At 42.3% G+C, this 22955-nt stretch overlaps 1 protein-coding gene across 1 annotated transcript; it reads left to right on the forward strand.

Annotated features, from left to right (window-relative positions):
* Positions 1 to 6563: 6563 nt before the first annotated feature.
* Positions 6564 to 17355, forward strand: dcxr (dicarbonyl/L-xylulose reductase). Its single transcript, XM_035801263.2, has 9 exons — positions 6564 to 6756; positions 6971 to 7039; positions 7305 to 7402; positions 10401 to 10558; positions 12191 to 12233; positions 12340 to 12439; positions 12582 to 12646; positions 15223 to 15340; positions 16929 to 17355. The coding sequence occupies exons 2-9, from the start codon at positions 6988 to 6990 to the stop codon at positions 17030 to 17032; spliced, it is 738 nt and encodes a 245-aa protein (XP_035657156.1). The 5' UTR covers positions 6564 to 6756; positions 6971 to 6987; the 3' UTR covers positions 17033 to 17355.
* Positions 17356 to 22955: the final 5600 nt, after the last annotated feature.

A 22955-nucleotide genomic window follows, 5' to 3' on the forward strand; every position in this document is an offset into this window, starting at 1 on the left:
AGAGAAGAGGAATAAGAAGTGGGCTTTGAGTCAGACTCAGGTGGCATGCATACCATCCACCACTTCCGAGTATATTACTCAATAGCGTTCAGTCCCTGGAAAATAAAATATATGAGCTCAGGGCAAGGATCTCCGTCCAGAGAGACATCAGGGACTGTAACATACTCTGTTTCATGGAATCATGGCTCTCTCCGGATATGCTGTCCCCATACATTCAGCCAGCAGGGTTAGCCATCTATTGCGTGGAAAGGAAGAAAGAAATCTAGATAAATAAAGGTGGAGGTGAGTGTTTCATGATTATCAAATTGTATTTATCACATGCGCCCTTACAGTGAAATGCTTACTTACAAGTGGTTAACCAACAATGCAGTTTTAAGAAAAATGCTTGATAATTAAAAAATAAGAAATAAAAGTAACAAATAATTAAAAGCAAATCATCTGGCGAGCCATTTGATTAGCTGTTCAGGAGTCTTATGGATTGGGAGTAGAAGCTGTTGAGAAGCTTTTTGGACCTAGACCTCCGGTACCACTTGCAGTGCGGTAGCAGAGAGCACAGTCTCTGACTAGGGTGGCTGGAGTCTTTGCCAATTTTTAGGACCTTCCTCTTGACACCGCCTGGCATGAAGCTTGGCCCCAGTGATGTACTGGGATATAACCACTACCTTCTGTAGTGCCTTGCGGTCAGAGGCTGAGCAGTTGCCATACCAGGCAGTGATGCAACCAGTCAGGATACCCTCGTTGGTGCACCTGTAGAACCGTTTTGAGGACTTGCGGAATAGGTTTTGTCGTGCTCTCTTCACGACTGTCTTTGTGTGCATGGACCATGATAGTTCGTTGGTGATGTGGACACCAAGGAAGGGCGGTATGGAAATTGGAGTGGGTTTAGGGTTTCTGGGATAATGATGTTGATGTGGGCCATGACCAGCCTTTCAAAGCACTTCATGGCAACAGACGTGAGTGTAATGGGTCAGTAGTCATTTAGGCAGGTTACCTTAGTGTTCTTGGGCACATGGACTATGGTCTGCTTGAAACATGTTGATATTACAGACTCAGACAGGGAGAGGTTGAAAATGTCAGTGAAGACACTTGCCATTTGGTAAGCTCATCCTCGTACACGTCCTGGTAATCCGTCTGGCCCTGCGGCCTTATTGACCTGTTGACCTGTTTAAAGGTCTTACTCACATCGGCTACGGAGAGCACGATCACACAGTTGTCCGGAACAGCTGATGCTCTCATGCATGTTTCAGTGTTACTTGCCTCAAAGCGAGCATAAAAGTAATTTTGCTTGTCTGGTAGGCTTGTGTCACCGCGCAGCTCGCTACTGTGCTTCCCTTTGTAGTCTGTAATAGTTTGCAAGCCCTGCCACATCCAATGAGCGTCGGAGCCGGTGTAGTACGATTCAAACTTAGTCCTGTATTGACGCTTTGCCTGTTTGATGGTTTGTCGGAGGGCATAGCGGGATTTTTTACAAGCTTCCGGGTTAGAGTCCCGTACCTTGAAAGCAGCAGCTCTACCCTTTAGCTCAGTGTGGATGTTGCCTGTAATCCATGGCTTCTGGTTGGGGTATGTACTTGCAGTCACTGTGGGGACGACGTCATCGATGCACTTTTTGATGAAGCAAGTGACTACTGTGGTGTACTCCTCAATGCCATCGGAGGAATCCCAGAACATATTCCAGTCTGTGCTAGCAATACAGTCCTGTAGCTTAACATCTGCTTCATCTGACCACTTTTTTATTGACCGAGTCACTGGTGCTTCCTGCTTTAGTTTTTGCTTGTAAGCAGGAATCAGGAGGATATAATCATGGTCAGATTTGACAAATGGAGGGCGAGGGAGAGCTTTGTATGTGTGTGGAGTAAAGGTGGTATAGAGTTTTTTTCCCCCTCTGGTTGCACATTTAACATGCTGGTAGAAATTAGGTAAAACAGATTTAAGTTTCCCTGAATTAAAGTCCCCAGCCACTAGGAGCGCCACCTCTGGATGAGCGTTTTCCTGTTTGCTTATGGCCGTGTACAGCTCATTGAGTGCGGTACTTAGTGCCAGCATCGGTTTGTGGTGGTAAATAGACTGCTACGAATTATATAGATGAAAGCTTTCTTGGTAAATAGTGTGGTCTACAGATTATCATTAGATACTCTACCTCAGGTGAGCAAAACCCAGAGATTTCCTTAGATATCGTGCACCAGCTGTTGTTTACAAATATACACAGACCACCACCCCTTGTCTTACCAGAGGCTACTGTTTTATCCTGCCGAATCAGTGTATAACCTGCCAGCTGTTTGTTATTCATGTCGTCGTTTAGCCATGACTCGGTGAAACATAAGATATTATTTTTGAATGTCCTGTTGGTAGGATATACGTGCTTGTAGTTAGTTTATTTTATTATGTAATAATTGTACATTGGCTAATAGGACCGATGGTAAAGACTAATTACCCACAAGGCACACAACCTTCATCCTCGATATCTCCATCTCTTTCTCCCGAATGACGCTTCTTCCCTCCTATAGGCAGAAACTTAAACAGGAAGTAACTGTGGTAAGGTCTGACAAATGCATAGAGGATGTTGTTCCCACTGTGACGAATAGAAGTCATCCAAACCAAATACCAAACCAGCTGCCTCTGACGTGTACAAACAGATTAGCAATGCTCTCCGTAAGGCAATCAAACAGGCAAAACGACAGTACAGGGACAAAGTGGAGTTGCAATTCCAACAGGTCAGATGTATGTGACAGGGACTCCAGACAATCGCAGATTATAAAGGGAAAAAGCCAGCCACATCGCAGACACCGACGCCTTGCTCCTGGACAAGCTAAATACCTTCTTCAGCTTCCTGAGGTTGAAGAGGAGCTGTCGCGCCTTCTTCGCCACACTGTCTGTGTGGGTGGACAATTTCAGATTTTCAGTGATATGTATGCCGAGGAACTTGAAGTTTTCCACCTTCTCCACTGCGGTCCCGTATATGTTTTCTGAAGTCCATGATCAGCTCCTTCATTTTGTTGACGTTAAGGGACCATTCCGCCAGGGACCTCACCTCCTCCCTGTAGACTATCTCGTCATTGTTGCTAATCAGGCCTACAACTGGTGTGTCGTCTGCACACTTGATTGAGTTGGAGGTATGCATTGCCACGCAGTCATGGGTGAACAGAGTACAGGAGGGGCCTGAACACGCACCCAGAGTTTGAGAGAATCTGCAGAGAAGATCCCCAGAGAAACTCCCCAAATACAGATGTGTCAAGCTTGTAGCATCATATCCAAGAAGACTCAAGGCTGTAATTGCTGCCAAAGGTGCTTCAACAAAGTACTGAGTAAAGAGTCTGAATTCTTACATAAAGTTGATTTTTATAAATGAGCAAAAATGTCTAAAAAACTGTTTTTGCTTTGTCATTATAGGGTATTGTGTTTTAAATGGTGAGGATTGTTTTTGTAATCAATTTTAGAATAAGGCTGTAACATAATTATTTTTTAATTCAAGGGGTCTAAATACTTTCCGAATATATATACTATATTATACACTGGGTGGGTCGAGTCCTGAATGCCGATTGCCTGAAAGCCGTGGTATATCAGACCGTATACCACGAGTATGACAAAACATTTATTTGTACTGTTCCAATTATGTTGGTAACCCCTTTATAATATCAGTAAGGCACCTCTGGTGTTCGTGGTATATGGCCAATATACCACGGCTAAATTCTGTATCCAGGCACTCCTCGTTGCATCGTGCGTAAGAACAGCCCTTAGCCGTGGTATATTAGCCATATACCACACCACCTCGGGCCTTATTGCTTAATTGTATTCTAGTCAAGGCTCATCCTATATAACTACTGCTGTACAAACCTTTCTATGCATATACTGTCTACACACACCATCATATACACATACTGTATATTTATATTCCAGACTCTGACATTGCTTGTTCTGATATTTCTTTTTTTGGATTTGTGTTTATCGTTTTGTATTGTTCGAGCTAGGAACATAAGCATTTCCCTGCACCTGCAATAACATCTGCAAAGTATGTGTACTCAACCAATAAAATGGGATTTCATGTTGGCACATTTACTATTCTTATTACAGTAAATAAGGGGCAGATAGGTTTGAAATGTTTGAGTTCACATAATCAGTTTGATTCTCCCACCCTTTGGAACAACATGCTTGGCCCATGAAGTTTGTCAGTGAGCTCATGCCATGATTCCCAGCCACAACAGTACACATTAAAATGTTTGCTGTGGACAAGCACACCTGAATCAACTTGTCAACTAATCATCAAGCCCTCGATGAGTTAAATCAGATGTGTTTGGCGAGGGCTACAACAAAAAATGTGTGGTGTTTGGGGTACTCGAGGACTGGAGTTGAGAAACGCTGAGCTAATGCATGGAGGCCTATGAAATGTTTGTTTCATTGGAACATAATAACCCAGCTCGCATTAGATTTATGCCTGATTACCTCACTCTCCCCTTTACCCTATTGTGGGCTGCCATCAATCCAACCCCATTTCCAGCAGAGAGGGAAGATAACTCTGGGATAATTGCTTTATGCACAGGGGTAATTTCTCTCTCTGACTGAAACTCAATTGGAGAATGTGTTAACTCAGTGAGACAATTTCTCATGGCCGTATTTAATAAACCATGTCCGAGTAGGAGTGCCAGACAGACTGGTGGGTACCTGATCTTAGATCAGCACTCCTACTCTGAGAGATGGGAGGGGGTATGTCACAGAACCAGAACAACAGTAATTGATTTGCTGCTAGTGCATGATTCCACTGCCTGTCTTGAAGAGACTGAAAATTGTAAATGACATAGTGCTGTGACAAAGTATTTGCCCCGGTCTGATTTTCTCTATTTTCGCAAATTTTTTATACTGAATGTTATCAGATCTTCAACCAAAAACTAATTTAGATAAAGGAAACCTGAGTTTACAAATAACAAACCAAATGTATTTATTTTATTTATTTAACTAACAAAGCTATGCAACACCCAATTCCCCTGTGTGAAAAGTAATTGCCCCTTTACGTGCTAACTGGTTGTGTCACCTTTAGCTGCAATGACTGCAACCAAATGCTTCCTGTAGTTGTTGATTAGTTTAGCACATCGCTGTGGAGGAATGTTGGCAGAACTGCTTTAACTCAGCGACATTTGTGGGTTTTCAAGCATGAACTGCTCATTTCAAGTCCTGCCACAACATCGCAATTGGGATTAGGTCTGTACTTTGACTAGGCCATTCCAAAACATAAAATGTGTTGCTTTTAACCATTTTCATGTAGATTGTGTTTTGGATCATTGTCTTGCTGCATGACCCAGCTGTGAGTCCGCTTCAGCTCACAGGCGAGGTTCTTACTGTGGAATGCAGTGTTTGGTTTTCGCCAGGCATAATGGGGCCCATGTCGTCCAAAAAGTTTTACTTTTGACTCATCTGTCCATGGAACATTCTTCTAATAGTCTTGATGATCATCCAGGTGTTTTTTTGTCAAACTGGAGTCAACTTTTTGAACGAGATGGGTCCCATTATGTCTGGCGAAAACCAAACACTACATTCCACAGTAAGAACCTCATACCAACGGTGAAGCATGCTGGTGGTAGTGTGATGGTTTGGGGATGCTCTGCTGCCTCAGGGGCCTGTACGACATGCCCAAATAGAAAGAACCATGAATTCTGCTCTGTATCAGATCATTCCACAGAAGAATGCCAGGCCATCTGTCTGTGAGCTGAAGCTGAAGTGTAGCTGGGTCATGCAGCAAGACCAACAATCAAGTTCAAATGAAAATTGTTAAAAAAGCAACACACAAGTTTTGGATTGGCCTAGCCAAAGTCCAGACCGAATCCCAATTGAGATGTTTTGTGGCAGGACTTGAAATGAGCAGTTCATGCTTGAAAACCCACAAATGTTCCTGAGTTAAAGCAGCTCTGAATGCAAGAGTGGACCAAAATGCCTCCACAGCGATGTGAGAGACTGATCAACAACTACAGGAAGCATTTGATTGCAGCTAAAGGTGGCACGACCAGTTATTTAGTGTAGGGGGGGATTACTTTTTCACACAGGGGAATTGGGTGTTGCATAAATGTGTTAATTAAATAAATAAACTAAGTATACATTTAGTTTGTTATTTGTAAACCTTTACCTAATATTAGGTTTTGGTTGACGATCTGAGTCAGTGTCAAAAATATGCAAAAATAGAGAAAATCAGAAAGGGGGGCACATACTTTCACCCACTGTATATGGTGCATGCATCACTAGCATGTAGTTTGGCTAACTAGATAATTTGATAGAGTAAAAAGGCTGCCTTTTGACTAAAATCTGAAGTTTTATTGACTTTGGCTTGTACAGTATGGTTTACTGAGATTATATTTTATAAAATGAAAGTATCTCTCTAAATACACATGAAAACATACATATATTGAAATGGATTGTAAATATCAATCTACAGTGAATTTGATGTTGGTTGTTGAATACTCTGTTCTGATGCAAGACTGATTATTAAGTTGCCTATGTACCCGTTGCTTCTAGGGGTCAACTAGGAACAATAACTTTTTTTATCCATTAACTTTTTGCGCAATTTCGAGGTGCACTCTTCATACACCACATCCGTTTCCGCTAAAATCCATGAGAATAAACATTAGCTTTATGGTTTTAATTTACGGTTAGACATACATTTAGCAGTGTGGTTAGGGTTAAGGTTATGTTTAAAATCACGTTTTAAGAAAATACATTGTAGAAATAGGCGGGGTTTATGACTTTGCGGCTGTCGTAACCAGTGACAACTGGGTAAGGAAATTACTTTATAGAGCTCAATATATCTTGCACTGTTCATATAACGAATATTTATTTTAACGCGACATTTTTCAATATTTGAAAGTGAGGAGGACATGTAGCATCGATTTCGCCCTTATCGAATGCGGATGATCTATTTTGTGGCATTGTATCTCTCACCCTTTGCTCTCCATATTGTGCAACATTTACTTGTCCCATAACTTCGCAGCGAAGGTCTGAAGAGCCATGGAAATCTCTTTCGCAGGCAAGCGGGCCATAGTCACGGGGGCAGGAAAGGGTAAGAAAACTACCACCATATTTAAAGATAGTGTCGACGTCTGGTTTGCTGCGAAAACACAACCAAATGCACTTACAACAAGTAAATCAACAAGTAGTTTTGAGCTCAAACTAAGCCGACTTCCAATGTGTCCTGAAAGAACCACTGTCATGATTGTGGGTGACCGAATAACCCAAACACGGTCGAAATGTATGTGTCAGGTTGGCCGTCACACTGAGCTCTCCAGTGAATAATGGTCATTGTGTTTATGGATATTTTCACACAGGCATCGGCCGGGCCACGGCGCTTGCTCTGGCGCGCTGCGGGGCAGAGGTCGTGGCAGTCACACGTACGCGGGCTGACCTGGACAGCCTCCTACTGGAGGTAACCCCCGCAACACTCATATACACACCCAATGACCCTACAACAGTGGGGTGTCGATACTGTTTAAGATTGGGGAAGACGTCTTTAAAAAAAAAATATATATATATATATATATTATGAGCATGGCCTTATTTCTATTACAGCATATTGGATGACTGTCATTCATATTTAATTCACCCAGCTCAATAGGTTTAGTCTAATATGTGATACTCAATTTTTCCTATATCCATCATGAAGTTTCGACAATCTAGCCTACGGAATTATAGTTTATAATGTAGGTAGGTGCACATGTCAAAAGACCAATTGGAGCAACCAAGGTAACAGACAGCGAGTGACATGCCCAGGAACACCTTGCACACACTTGCCTGCATCTAGCAGACCTAGACTTGGAAGAGTTCCAGTGTTGGATAGCCTTAGCTTAGTGTTGGATAACCTTTTCAGTTAAAGAAATAACACAAATAATAATAAGAGCCAGTTAGCTAACATAAATAGCATTCCTCTCTGTTTGAGTAGGCTAAATTAGCTAGCTGCATTAGTGAGCTAAGTAAGTTATATTGAAAAGAAATCTAACAAAATATAGCTAGCTTTCTCTCTCTCTTTCTACAGCTTCTCCTTAATTTTTGAAGAAATTAATTTGTTCAACTATTGTCTTTCTTTCTCTTTGAGTCAACTAGTCACCACATTTTATGCACTGCAGTGCTAGCTAGCTGTAGCGTATGCTTTCTGTACTTGGAAGTCGTCATAATTATGTGTACAGTCGTGGCCAACGGTTTTGAGAATGACACAAATATTAATTTCCACAAAGTTTGCTGCTTCAGTGTCTTTAGATATTTTTGTCAGATGTTACTATGGAATAATGAAGTATAATTACAAGCATTTCATAAGTGTCAAAGGCTTTTATTGACAATTACATAAAGTTGATGCAAAGAGTCAATATTTGCAGTGTTGACCCTTCTTTTTCAAGACCTATGCAATCTGCTCTGGCATGCTGTCAATTAACTTCTGAGCCACATGATGATGACAGCCCATTCTTGCATAATCAATGCTTGGAGTTTGTCAGAATTTGTGGGTTTTTGTTTGTCCACCCGCCTCTTGAGGATTGACCACAAGTTCTCAATGGCATTAAGGTCTGGGGAGTTTCCTGGCCATGGACCCAAAATATCAATGTTTTGTTCCCCGGGCCACTTAGTTATCACTTTTGCCTTATGGCAAGTTGCTCCATCATGCTGGAGAAGGCATTGTTCATTACCAAACTGTTCCTGGATGGTTGGGAGAAGTTGCTCTTGGAGGATGTGTTGGTACCATTCTTTATTCATGGCTGTGTTCCTAGGCAAAATTGTGAGTGAGCCCACTCCCTTGGCTGAGAAGCAACCCCACACATGAATGGTCTCAGGATGCTTTACTGTTGGCATGACACAGGACTGATGGTAGCGTTCACCTTGTCTTCTCCGGACAAGCTTTTATCCAGATGCCCCAAACCATCGGAAAGGGGATTCATCAGAGAAAATGACTTTACTCCAGTCCTCAGCAGTCCAATGCCTGTACCTTTTGCAGAATATCAGCCTGTCCCTGATGTTTTTCCTGGAGAGAAGTGGCTTCTTTGCTGCCCTTCTTGACACCAGGCCATCCTCCAAAAGTCTTTGCCTCACTGTGCGTGCAGATGCACTCACACCTGCCTGCTGCCATTCCTGAGCAAGCTCTGTACTGGTGGTGCCACGATCCTGCAGCTGAATCAACTTTAGGAGACGGTCCTGGCACTTGCTGGACTTTCTTGGGTGCCCTGAAGCTTTCTTCACAACAATTGAACCGCTCTCCTTCAAGTTCTTGATGATCCGATAAATGTTTGATTTTGGTGCAATCTCACTGGCAGCAATATCCTTGCCTGTGAAGCCCTCTTTGTGCAAAGCAATGATGACGGCACGTGTTTCCTTGCAGGTAACCATGGTTGACAGAGGAAAAACAATGAATCTAAGCACCACCCTTTTTTTGACGCTTCCAGTCTGTTATTCAAACTCAATCAGCATGACAGAGTGATCCCCAGCCTTGTCCTCGTCAACACTCACACCTGTGTTAATGTAAAAGATTTAGATGCACTATTGTAAAGTGGCTGTTCCACTGGATGTCATAAGGTGTATGCACCAATTTGTAAGTCGCTCTAGATAAGAGCGTCTGCTAAATGACTTAAATGTAAATGTAAATGTTAATGAGAGAATCACTGACATGATGTCAGCTGGTCCTTTTGTGGCAGGGCTAAAATGCATTGGAAATGTTTTTTGGGGATTCAGTTCATTTGCATGGCAGAGAGGGATTTTGCAATTAATTGCAGTTCATCTGATTACTATTCATAACATTCTGGAGTATATGCAAATTGCCATCATACAAACTGGAGGCAGCAGACTTTGTGAAAATTAATATTTGTGTCATTCTCAACTTTTGGCCATGACAGTAAGTCTATAGAAGGTGAGAACCATGAGCCTCCTAGGTTTTGTATTTAAGTCAATGTACACAGAGGAGGATGGAAAATAGCTGTCCTCCAGCTACACCATGGTGCTGTTGAGGCTACTGTAGACCTGTAGAACTTCATTGCAAAACAGTGTCTTTTAATTAGTTATTTGGTGACGTGAATATATTTCGTATAGTTTTATCCAATTTCTTTTCAGAAATTCACTGAGGAGGATGGTCCTCCCCATCCTCTGCGTTATGACCCTCGTGTCCCTACAACCCCGCCCAGCCCCCCCCTCCACTGCTCAGGGTCTGGACCCCCCCACATTGCATGCTCTATTGTCCCCTTATAGGACCTCTCCTCTCCACTAGCCCTATATGCATATCATTAGAGGCTAGCTAGTTTTCCCTGCTGCTCTTTTCACCTCCATGTGCCATTGTTTCGGCTCCGTGACGAGAGATGATGGGAGATTCTTTGTGGTGATTCGTTGGGTTGATTCTCTCTGCTGTCTTTTCTCTAAGTGTGATTGGTTCTGGTGCTGGTTGTTCCCTGCAGTGTCCGTCCATCAAGCCGGTGTGTGTGAACCTCGGTGACTGGGGGGCCACAGAGGAGGCGCTACGGGAGGCCGGCGGTAATGTGGATCTGCTGGTGAATAACGCAGCCTATGCCACGCTGCAGCCTTTCCTAGAGGTCACCCCCGACCAGTTTGACATGTAAAGATGCTCTCATCGCTGTCCTTTAAATCAGAAATTATCAACTGGTTTGGGAGGGGGGGAGGAGAAGAGGTTTCAAAAAACAACTACTAAAGCCAGTTAGAAAGTGTGTGGAAATGATAATGAATCTACATTTTGTTTAAACAATTTAATGTCAGAATTTTTGTATATTCAATTAGTATTTTCAGCAGAGCTTTTAGCAGCCTATTTAGTGGATTTGGTTGATTTTTTTTTTTTTTTGTGGTCTCAAACCAGTGAGCTTACTAACATTTTTCATCGATCAAAATTGATTATTGTTAATGGAAATGGTCGGAATGTTGATCCCTTGTCATATAATTTGCTACATTACTGTCAATATAGCAGTAAAAATAGCTTTCCAGGTGGCATTTCGGCAATTTTGTATCGCAATGCGAATACTGGGTCGCAACTGAGACAACCTGGTCCAATTTGGGTCCCGAGGCAAAACCAGTTGAGAACCACTGCTCTAAATCATGTTGTGATTGTAATTCATATTCATAGAAGTGGAACACAACTCACTCAAGACTTTGTATTAGACCTACACTACCGTTCAAAAGTTTGAGGTCACTTAGAAAGGTCCTTGTTTTTGAAAGAAAACACTTTTGTCCATTAAAATAACATCAAATTGATCTGAAATACAGTGTAGACATTGTTAATGTTGTAAATGACTATTGTAGCTGGGAACGGCAATTTTTTAAAATGGAATATCCACATAGGCGTACAGAGGCCCATTATCAGCAACCAATGGCATGTTGTGTTTGCTAAGTTTATAATTTTAAAAGGTTAATTGATCATTAGAAAACTTGTCCTCTTGCTCCGTTGTGCCTCCCACTCTTTCTATTCTGGTTAGAACCTGTTTGCGTTGCGCTGTTCTGTGAAGGGAGTAGTACACAGCGTTATACGAGATCTTCAGTTTCTTGGCAATTTCTCGCATGGAATAGCCTTCATTTCTCAGAACAAGACTAGACTGATGAGTTTCAGAAGAAAGGTCTTTATTTCTGGCCATTTTGAGCCTGTAATCAAACCCACAAATGCTGATGCTTCAGATACTCAACTAGTCTAAAGAAGGCCAGTTTTATTGCTTCTTTAAACAGAACAACAGTTTTCAGCTGTGCTAACATAATTGCAAAAGGGTTTTCTAATGATCAATTAGCCTTTTTAAAATGATAAACTTGGATTAGCTAACACAACGTGCCATTGAACACAGGAGTGATGGTTGCTGATAATGGGCTTCTGTACGCCTATGTAGATATTCCATTAAAAATCAGCAGTTTCCAGCTACAATAGTCATTTACAACATTAACATGTCTACACTGTATTTCTGATCAATTTTATATTATTTTAATGGACAAAAATAGCTTTTCTTTCAAAAACAAGGACATTTCTATGTGATCCCAAACGTTTGAAAGGTAGTGTACACATTACACCTGTTTATTTCAACATGGTTTAAAAATAGCTTTCCAGATAAGATGGTTTAAATAAACAAGGTTTAAACTGTGTTACCTCTGTGTGGCTAGTTACACAACAGAAATATTCCAAACATAGCCTTCTATCTGGACATTAATAGGAATATCTCATAAATCCCATTAATTTTTTTTTTCTTCCAATTCCCAGATCCTTTAACATCAACGTGAAGGCTGTCCTCCATGTCTCTCAGGTAAGAAAAGGCTGTCAGAAATTGAATTGGCTCCCTGTAACATAGTTATAGGTAACTTAACAGTTTCTCCATACTCACTGTGCATTCTCTGTGTGTGTGTGGGTAGATTGTGGCTCGGGGTATGAAGGCCAGAGGAACAGGAGGCTCCATAGTGAACATCTCCAGCCAGGCGTCTCAGTGTGCCCTCCAAGACCACACTGTCTACTGTAAGTCACCAACAGGGACCAGACAGAGCAGCACATACATCCCATCAAAACATATTTTAGCTATAGCTCGATTATATCAATTAACTCACTACATCTTGATGTAGTTGATATTTGAATGCATACTGTCTGTCTGTGTGTGCAGGTGCCACTAAAGGTGCTCTGGACATGCTGACCAAGGTTATGGCCCTGGAGCTTGGACCCTATCAGGTAACTACAGGAGGACTGACCCAATAGCAGAGAGCACACATCAAGACACACATGGTTCTTCTGATGTCAGACCAGTACATTTAAATCTCTGTCTGCAACAGTTGTATTGTGGTGGCATCATGTTATGGGTATTCTTGTCACCGGCAGGGACTGGGGAGTTTGTCAAGATCAAAAGAAACATGAAAGGAGCAAAGCCCAGATAAAAAGCTAGAGGAATAACTGCCTCAGTCTTCTTAATACCTAACCCTGGGATAGTTTTATTTTTCAGCAGGACAATTACAAATGTTTTTATGCCAAAGAGACCAGAATGGCTTTCCAATAGGTGTTGACTGTTCCTGAATTGTCCAGTCTCCATCCTGACTTAAATCTGTTTGAAAATCAGAGGCAAGGTTTGAATATTGCTGCCCATCAATGACTCCAACCAAATGTACTGAGTTTGAGCAATTTATACAAAAACGATGGATATATGTTGCCCTAATCGCAGTGGCGGCCCAGTGTGGCCACGGCCTCCCCTGAAATCTGATTGGCCTCCCCGAAGAAATTCTGAGATCTGATCGGTCGTCTCTGAATATATTAATAATTTTGACCAAGACGTGCACCAACAGTAAGACTCATCAATCTCACCGGAGAAAGCATCCGAGCGAGCGAAACATCGCCCCTGAAGCTAGGACAGCAGTCCCTGCCCATCTTCCAAAAACATCTGAAGCCCTACCTCTTCAGAGTATCCCCCTTTCGTGATCTGACACTCACACTTGACGTTTCCCCACTACTTGCTGATAGATACTTTATTGAGGAAAAATGTACTTACTAGGACTGAGATACACTGAGTGTACGAAACATTAGGAACACCTTCCTAATATTGAGTTGCACCCCCTTTAGCCTTCAGAAAAAGGTGTTGAAAGTGTTCCACAGGGATGATGGACTCCAATGTTTCCCACAGTTGTGTTAAGTTGGCTGGATGTGTTTTGGATGGTGGACCATTCTTGATACACACGGGAAACTGTTGAGCATGAAAAACCCAGCAGCGTAACAGTTCTAAGATTTAAAAATCCTTCTTTAACCTGTCTCCTCCCCTTCATCTACACTGATTGAAGTGGATTTAACAAGTGACATCAATAAGGGATCATAGCTTTCACCTGGATTTACCTGATCAGTTTATGTCAAGAGAAGGAGTTTTGTACACTCAGTGTATGTCGTTGTCCCACCTAGCTATCTTAAGATGAATACACTAACTGTAAGTCGCTCTGGATAAGAGCGTCTGCTAAATGACTAAAATGTAAATGTAAAAATATATGTGGAGCCCATGTATATGATCCTGTCTGGCTAAAAAGAGCATGACATGTCATATTCTTTTTGGCCAGACTGCATCAGATACATGGGCTACAGATACTAAGAAAGAGGGGCGCTGTTTGCCTTGCTCGGATGCGTTCTCTGGTGAAATGGATTCAGCATCTTGCTAATTGAAGGAAAATTATGAAACAGGAATGAGAAATATATATTGTTAAGTTTCTTTTTTTATTGTTAAAATATTTGGGGAAGTATAGCTTCCTTTTGCATCCATGAATACACAACCCTTTGTAAGCTGAATGTTATTAGACATATGGTGTTTGTAAAAGATGTCCCTTTCCATTCAAATGGAACTTATTTTGGAGTAGACGAACATGCGTAGATAACCTACGTTTTGAAGTGATTTGTTTGACAATCAGATAAAAACATCATGACAGGTTGTGTTCACGACACATTAAAAGGTAATACATTTTTACAGTTAAATGACATCTTTACTATAAAGACCACAACCAAAAAATTGTGCAAGTGCATGAAAAGAAGAAAATAGACCCCCCCGAATGTCAGGGTATAATTCACACTCTGGATGGTACTTTCAAGTAAATTTACTGCTGTATGCTAATACCCTTATTTAAAACCCTGACCTTTAATCAATGTTTGTGTTTGTATTCATGTACCAAACCTAAGCTGAAGCATTTAATGCATTGAACCTTCATAATTATATATAACAATTACACCTTGCATCAATAAAGGTTCAAAGTGTTATGTCCCCCCTAAACTGGGTCTGTTCCTCACCTTGGCCACCCCATTCAAAATGTTCTGGACACGCCACTGCCTAAGAGTTTGCGAAGTTGGTGGAAGCACCTATGGCAGCCATTACAGCTGTGAAACATTTTGAATAAGATTCTACCATTAACTCTGGCGTGTGAAGACATGCAATCAAGACCTCTTCATATAAAATAATTATTTGGAAATCTGGAGTAGTTTGTTTACATCGGTAGAAAAAAAATATTAAATGTAATATTTGTTTCAATTTTAAGGCAGAAAAATGTGAAGACTGCAAGGGGTGTGTAGACCTTCACTTGGCACTGTATTGATTTGATGTATTGATTATCTACAGGGACTAGGGTTTAGTGCCTTGCTCAAGGGCACAAGGACAGAGTTTTCACCTAGTCAGCTTGGGGATTTGAACCCGCAACCTTTTGGTTACTGGCCCAACACTCTTAACTGCTAGGCTACCGCCTTATTGACTAATAAGTATTGATTGTTGGGGTGTACTTGTTTCTTGCTAGATCCGTGTGAACAGTGTGAACCCCACAGTCGTGATGACTAAGATGGGAAGACTGGCATGGAGTGACCCTGGCAAGGCCAAGACCATGACTTCACGCATCCCTCTGGGACGATTCGCAGGTCACATACATGTTGTTTTGTTAATAATAAGTTATTTATACAATGCATTCGGGAAAGTATTCAGACCCCTTGACTTTTTCCACATTTTGTTACATTACAGCCTTATTCTGAAATGGATTACATAGTTTTTTTTCTCTCATGAATCTACATACAATACCCCATAATGATAAAGCAAAAACAGGTTTTTAGAAATGAGGGGGAAAAAACTGAAACACCTTATTTACATAAGTATTCAGACCCTTTGCTATGAGACTCGAAATTGAGCTCCGATGCATCCTGTTTCCATTGATCATCCTTGAGATGTTTCTACAACTTGATTGGAGTCTACCTGTGGTAAATTTGATTGATTGGACATGATTTGGAAAGGCACAAACTTGTCTATATAAGGTCCAACAGCTGACAGTGAATGTCAGAGCAAAAACCAAGCCATGCGGTTGAAGGAATTGTCCGTAGAGCTCCGAGACAGGATTGTGTTAAGGCACAGATCTGTGGAAGGGTACCAAAAAATGTCTGCAGCATTGAAGGTCCCCAAGAACACAGTGGTCTGCATCATTCTTAAATGGAAGAAGTTTGGAACCACCAACACTCTTCATAGAGCTGGCCGCCCGGTCAAACTGAGCAATTGGGGAGAAGAGCCTTGGTCAGGGAGGTGACCAAGAACCAGATTGTCACTCTGACAGAGCTCCAGAGTTCCTCTGTGCGATGGTTGTCCTTCTGGAAGATTCTCCCATCTCTGCAGCACTCCACCATTCAGGCCTTGGTAGAGTGGTCAGATGGGAGCCACTCTTCAGTGGCAGGGACTGGGAGACTAGTCAGGATCGAGGGAAAGATGAACGGAACAAAGTTTAGAGAGCTCCTTGATGAAAACCTGCTCCAGAGTGTTACGGACCACAGACTGGGGTGAAGGTTCACCTTTCAACAGGACAACAACCCTAAGCACCAGCCAAGAAAATGCAGGAATGGCTTCGGAACGAGTCTTAATGTCCTTGAGTGGCCCAGCCAGAGCCCAGACTTGAACCCAATCAAACATCTCTGGAGAGACGTGACAATAGCTGTGCAGCAATCCTCCCCATCCAACCTGACAAAGCTTGAGAGGATCTGCAGAGAAAAATGGGAGAAACTCCCCAAATGCACGTGTGACAAGACTTGAGGCTGTAATTGCTGCCAAAGGTGCTTCAACGAAGTACTGAGTAAAGGCTCTGAATACTTATGCAAATGCGATATTTCCGTTTAAACATTTTTGCCCTCCAAAAAATAAGTAAACTGGTTTTACTTTTGTCATTATGGGGTATTGTGTGTAGATTGGCGAGGGGAAAAAAACAATTGAATCCATTTTAGAATAAGGCTGTAACGTAACAAAATGCTGAAGAAGTCAAGGGATCTGAATACTTCCCGAATGCACTCTATACTGTATATTATATGTTCTTGTTTTTATTAACACAGCTAACCATGAACATCTGATGACACACAGACTGCCCAACCCCACTCTTTATCTTGTGAAAGCGGCACATTATGATGTGGAGGTGTGTTACTTTATGGTTGTGTGTGTGTGTGTATTATTATTGTGTGTGTGTGTTCCTCTCTGCAGAGGTGGAGGATGTGGTGAACTCTATCCTGTTCCTGCTCAGCGATAAGAGTTCTATGACCAACGGTGTAACCCTGCCTGTGGACGGGGGCTTCCTGGCCTGCTAACCTCTCACCTTCTCATTCTGCCTTCTGATTGGCTGGCGTAGTCATTTTCCATGGTGTCCACTAGTACCCATTTAATTCCTCTTCAAGCACTGATTATATTCGGACTTGATTTTGTTTTATGTTACTGATTACATGTGTCACCCAGAACAATAGAATGAGTCTTTATGAGCTGCCCTGTTTGTTGTAACCGTAAGCAATTGTTTATTTTTTGCAGATTGTGGGTGTGTTAGATTATAGAGAGAACTGCTGGATGAGACTAGTGTAATATACAGTCGTGACCAAATGTTTTTGAGAATGACACAAATATAAATTTTCACAAAGTCTGCTGCCTCCAGTTTGTATGATTGCAATTTGCATATACTCCAGAATGTTATGAAGAGTGATCGCAAAATCCCTCTTTGCCATGCAAATGATCGGAATCTCCCAAAATCATTTCCACTGCATTTCAGCCCTGCCACAAAAGGACCAGCTGACATCATGTCAGTGATTCGTTAACACAGGTGTGAGTGTTGACAAGGCTGGAGATCACTCTGTCATGCTGATTGAGTTCGAATAACAGACTGGAAGCTTCAAAAGGAGGGTGGTGCTTGGAATCATTGTTTGATCTCTGTCAACCATGGTTACCTGCAAAGAAACACGTGCCGTCATCATTGCTTTGCACAAAAAGGGCTTCACAGGCAAGGATATTGCTCCCAGTGAGATTGCACCTAAATCAAACATTTATTGGATCATCAAGAACTTCAAGGAGAGCGGTTCAAATGTTGTGAAGAAAGCTTCAGGGCGCCCAAGAAAGTCCAGCAAGCGCCAGGACCATCTCCTAAAGTTGATTCAGCTGAGGGATTAGTGCACCACGCGGACAGAGCTTGCTCAAGAATGGCAGCAGGCAGGTGTGAGTGCATCTGCACGCCCAGTGAGGCGAAGAATTTTGAAGGATGGCCTGGTGTCAGGAAGGGCAGCAAAGAAGCCACTTCTCTCCAGGAAAAACGTCAGGGACCGACTGATATTCTGCAAAAAGTACAGGGATTGGACTGCTGAGGACTGGGGTAAAGTCATTTCCGGATGAATCCCCTTTCCGATTGTTTGGGGGATCCGGAAAAAAAGCTTGTCTGGAGAAGACAAGGTGAGCGCTACCATCAGTCCTGTGTCATGCCAACAGTAAAGCATCCTGAGAGATTCATGTGTGGGGTTGCTTCTCAGCCAAGGCTCACAATTTTGCCTAAGAGCACAGCCTTGAATAAAGAATGATACTAGCACATCCCCTGAGAGCAACTTCTCCCAACCATCCAGGAACTATAGTTTTTGCAATTCAGTTAGGACATCTACGTTGTGCATGACACAAGTAACTTTTCCAACAATTGTTTACAGACAGATTATTTAATTTATAATACCACTTTCACAATTCAAGTTTGCATACACTAAGTTGACTGTGCCTTTAAACAGCTTGGAAAATTCCAGAAAATTATGTCATGGCTTTAGAAGCTTCTGATAGGCTAATTGACATCATTTGAGTCAATTGGATGTGTACCTGTGGATGTATTTCAAGGCCTACCTTCAAACTCAGTGCCTTGACGTCATGGGAAAATCAAAATAAATCAGCTTACAACCTTACAAAAAAATTGTAGATCTCCACAAGTCTGGCTCATCCTTGGGAGCAATTTTCAAATGCCTGAAGGTACCACGTTCATCTGTACAAACAACAGTACGCAAGTATAAACACCATGGGACCACACAGCCATCATACCGCTCAGGAAGGAGACGTGTTCTGTCTCCTACAGATGAACATACCTTGATGCAAAACGTGCAAATCAATCCCAGAACAACAGCAAAGGACCCTGTGAAGATGCTGGAGGAAACAGGTACAAAAGTATCTATATCCACAGTAAAACAAGTCCTATATCGACATAACCTGAAATGCAGCTCAGCACGGAGGAAGCCACTGCTCCAAAAAAGCCAGACAACGTTTGCAACTGCAAATGGGGACAAAGATTGTACTTTTTGGAGAAATGTCCTCTGGTCTGATGAAACTATTTGGCCATAATGACCATCGTTATGTTTGGAGGAAAAAGGGGGAGGCTTGCAAGCCGAAGAAAAACATCCCAACCGTGAAGCACGAGGGTGGCAGCATCATGTTGTGTGGGTGCTATGCTGCAGGAGGGACTGGTGCACTTCACAAAATAGATGGCATCATGAGGCAGCAAAATTATGTGCATATATTGAAGCAACATCTCAAGACATCAGTCAGGAAGTTAAAGCTTGGTCGCAAATGGGTCTTCCAAATGGACAATGACCCCAAGCATACTTCCAAAGTTGTGGCAAAATGGCTTAAGGACAACAAAGTCAAGGTATTGGAGTGGCCATCAGAAAGCCCTGACCTCAATCCTATAGACAATTTGTGGGCAGAACTGAAAAAGCGTGTGCGAGCAAGAAGGCCTACAAACCTGACTCAGTTACACCAGCTCTGTCAGGAGGAATGGGCCACAATTCACCCAACTTATTGTGTGAAGGTTGTGGAAGGCTACCTGAAACATTTGACTAAAGTTAAATAATTTTAAAGACAATGCTAACAAATACTAATTGAGTGTATGTAATCTTCTGACCCACTGGGAATGTGGTGAACGAAATAAAAGCTGACATAAATCATTCTCTCAACTATTTTTCTGACATTTCACATTGTTAAAATAAAGTGGTGATCCTAACTGACATAAGACAGGGAATTTTTACTATGATTAAATGTCAGGAATTGTGAAAAACTGAGTTTAAATGTATTTAGCTAAGGTATGATGAGACAAACATGTGTTTACAAACCACAATACAGTACAACATTTTGTATTTATTAATAAACATACACTACCGTTCTGAAGTTTGGGGTCACTTAGACATTTCCTTGTTTTTGAAAGAAAAGCACATTTTTCTGTCCGTTTCAAATAACATCAATTGATCAGAAATACAGTGTAGACATTGTTAATGTTGTAAATGACTATTGTAGCTGGAAATGGCTGATTTGTAATGGAATATGTACATAGGCGTACAGAGGCCCATTATCAGCAACTATCACTCCTGTGTTCCAATGGCACGTTGTCAAATCAAATTTTATTTGGCACATACACATGGTTAGCAGATGTTAATGAGAGTGTAGCGAAATGCTTGTGCTTTTAGTTCCGACTATGCAGTAAGAACCGACGAGTAATCTAACCTAACAATTTCATAACAGCTACCTTATACACGTAAGTGTAAAGGGATAAAGAATATGTACATAAGATATATGAATGAGTGATGATACAGAACAGCATAGGCAAGATGCAGTAGATGGTATCGAGTACAGTATATGAATATGAGATGAGCAATGTAGGGTATGTAAACATAAAAGTGGCATTGTTTAAAGTGGCTAGTGATACATGTATAACATAAAGATGGCAAGATGCAGTAGATGATAGAGTACAGTATATACATATACATATGAGATGAGTAATGTAGGGTATGTGAACATTATATTAAGTGGCATTGTTTAAAGTGGCTAGTGATACATTTTTTTACATAAAATTTCCATTATTAAAGTGGCTGTAGTTGGGTCAGTATGTTGGCAGCAGCCACTCAATGTTAGTGGTGGCTGTTTAACAGTCTGATGACCTTGAGATTGAAGCTGTTTTTCAATCTCTCGGTCCCTGCTTTGATGCACCTGTACTGACCTCGCCTTCTGGATGATAGCGGGGTGAACAGGTTAGGGTTATTGATGATCTTTATGGCCTTCCTGTGACATCGGGTGGTGTAGGTATCCTGGAGGGCAGGGAGTTTGCCCCCGGTGATGCGTTGTGCAGACCTCACTACCCTCTGGAGAGCCTTACGGTTGTGGGCGGAGCAGTTGCCGTACCAGGCGGTGATTCGGCCCAACAGGATGCTCTCGATTGTGCATCTGTAAAAGTTTGTGAGTGCTTTTGGTGACAAGCCAAATTTCTTCAGTTTGTCCGTGATGTGTACGCCGAGGAACTTAAAACTTTCTACCCTCTCCACTACTGTCCCGTCGATGTGGATAGGGGGGTGCTCTCTCTGCTGTTTCCTGAAGTCCACGATCATGTCCTTTGTTTTGTTGACGTTGAGTATGAGGTTATTTTCCTGACACCACACTCCGAGGGCCCTCACCTCCTCCCTGTAGGCAGTCTCGTCGTTGTTGGTAATCAAGCCAACCACTGTAGTGTCGTCTGCAAACTTGATGATTAAATTAGAGGCGTGCATGGTCACGCAGTCGTGGGTGAACAGGGAGTAGAGGAGAGGGCTCAGAACGCAACGTTGTGGGGCTCCAGTGTTGAGGATCAGCGGGGTGGAGATGTTGTTAGCTACCCTCACCACCTGGAGGCGGCCCGTCAGGATGTCCAGTACCCAGTTGCACAGGGTGGGTCGAGACCCAGGGTCTCAAGTTGATGACGAGTTTGGAGGGTATTATGGTGTTAAATGCTGAGCTGTAGTCGATGAACAGCATTCTCACAAAGGTCTTCCTCTTGTCCAGATGAGATAGGGCCGTGTGCAGTGTGGTTGCGATTGCGTCGTCTGTGGACCTATTGGGGCAGTAAGCAAATTAGAGTGGGTCTAGGGTGTCAGGTAGGGTGAGGTGATATGGTCCTTGACTAGTCTCTCAAAGCACTTCATGATGACGGAAGTGAGTGCTACGGGCGGTAGTCGTTTAGCTCAGTTACCTTGGCTTTCTTGGGAACAGGAATAATGTGGGCCCTTTTGAAGCATGTGGGAACAGCAGACTGGGATAAGGATTGATTGAATATGTCCGTAAACACACCAGCCAGCTGGTCTGCGCATGCTCTGGGGATGCCGTCTGGCCTGCAGCTTTGCGAGGGTTAACACGTTTAATTGTTTTACTCAAGTCGGCTGCAGTGAAGGAGAGTCCACAGGTTTTGTTAGGGGGCCGTGTCAGTGGCACTGTATTGTCCTCAACGCAAGCAAAGAAGTTGTTTAGTCTGTCTGGGAGCAAGACATCGAGGTCCGCGACGGGGCTGGTTTTCTTTTTGTAATCCGTGATTGACTGTAGACCCTGCCACATACCTCTCGTGTCTGAATTGTGACTCTACTTTGTCTCTATACTGAAGCTTAGCTTGTTTGATTGCCTTACGGAGGGAATAGCTACACTGTTTGTATTTGGTCATGTTTCCGGTCACCTTTGCCCTGGTTAAAAGCAGTGGTTCGCGCTATCAGTTTCGCGCGAATGCTGCCATCAATCCACGGTTTCTGGTTTGGGAATGTTTTAATAGTTGCTGTGGGTACGACATCGCCAATGCACTTGCTAATGTCACGCCCTGACTTTAGTATTCTTTATTATTTAGGTTAGGTCAGGGTGTGACATGGGTGATATATAGTGGGGCAAAAAGTATTTAGTCAGCCACCAGTTGTGCAAGTTCTCCCATTTAAAAAGATGAGATAGGCCTATAATTGTCATCATAGGTGCACTTCAACTATGACAGACAAAATAAGGGAAAAAAATCCAGAAAATCACATTGTAGGATTTTTAATTCATTTATTTGCAAATTATGGTGGAAAATAAGTATTTGGTCAATAACAAAAGTTTATCTCAATACTTTGTTATATACCCTTTGTTGGCAATGACAGAGGTCAAATGTTTTCTGTAAGTCTTCACAAGGTTTTCACACATTGTTGCTGGTATTTTGGCCCATTCCTGCATGCAGATCTCCTCTAGAGCAGTGATGTTTTGGGGCTGTTGCTGGGAAACATGGACTTTCAACTTCTTACAAAGCCACTCCATCGTTGCCCGGGCGGTGTGTTTGGGATCATTGTCATGCTGAAAGACCTAGCCACGTTTCATCTTCAATGCCCTTGCTGATGGAAGGAGGTTTTCACTAAAAATCTCCCGATACATGGCCCCATTCATTCTTTCCTTTACACGGATCAGTCGTCCTGGTCC

Source organism: Oncorhynchus keta, chromosome 24, assembly GCF_023373465.1.
Source record: "Oncorhynchus keta strain PuntledgeMale-10-30-2019 chromosome 24, Oket_V2, whole genome shotgun sequence".
NCBI classification, from domain to species: Eukaryota; Metazoa; Chordata; class Actinopteri; order Salmoniformes; family Salmonidae; genus Oncorhynchus; species Oncorhynchus keta.

Coding starts and splice junctions, on each gene's coding strand:
- dcxr (XM_035801263.2), top strand. CDS start 6,988: ATGGAAATCTCTTTCGCAGGCAAGCGGGCCATAGTCACGGGGGCAGGA. Junction 10,559..12,190: donor ACCCCCGACCAGTTTGACAT/GTAAAGATGCTC, acceptor TCCAATTCCCAG/ATCCTTTAACATCAACGTGA. Junction 12,440..12,581: donor CCAAGACCACACTGTCTACT/GTAAGTCACCAA, acceptor CTGTGTGTGCAG/GTGCCACTAAAGGTGCTCTG.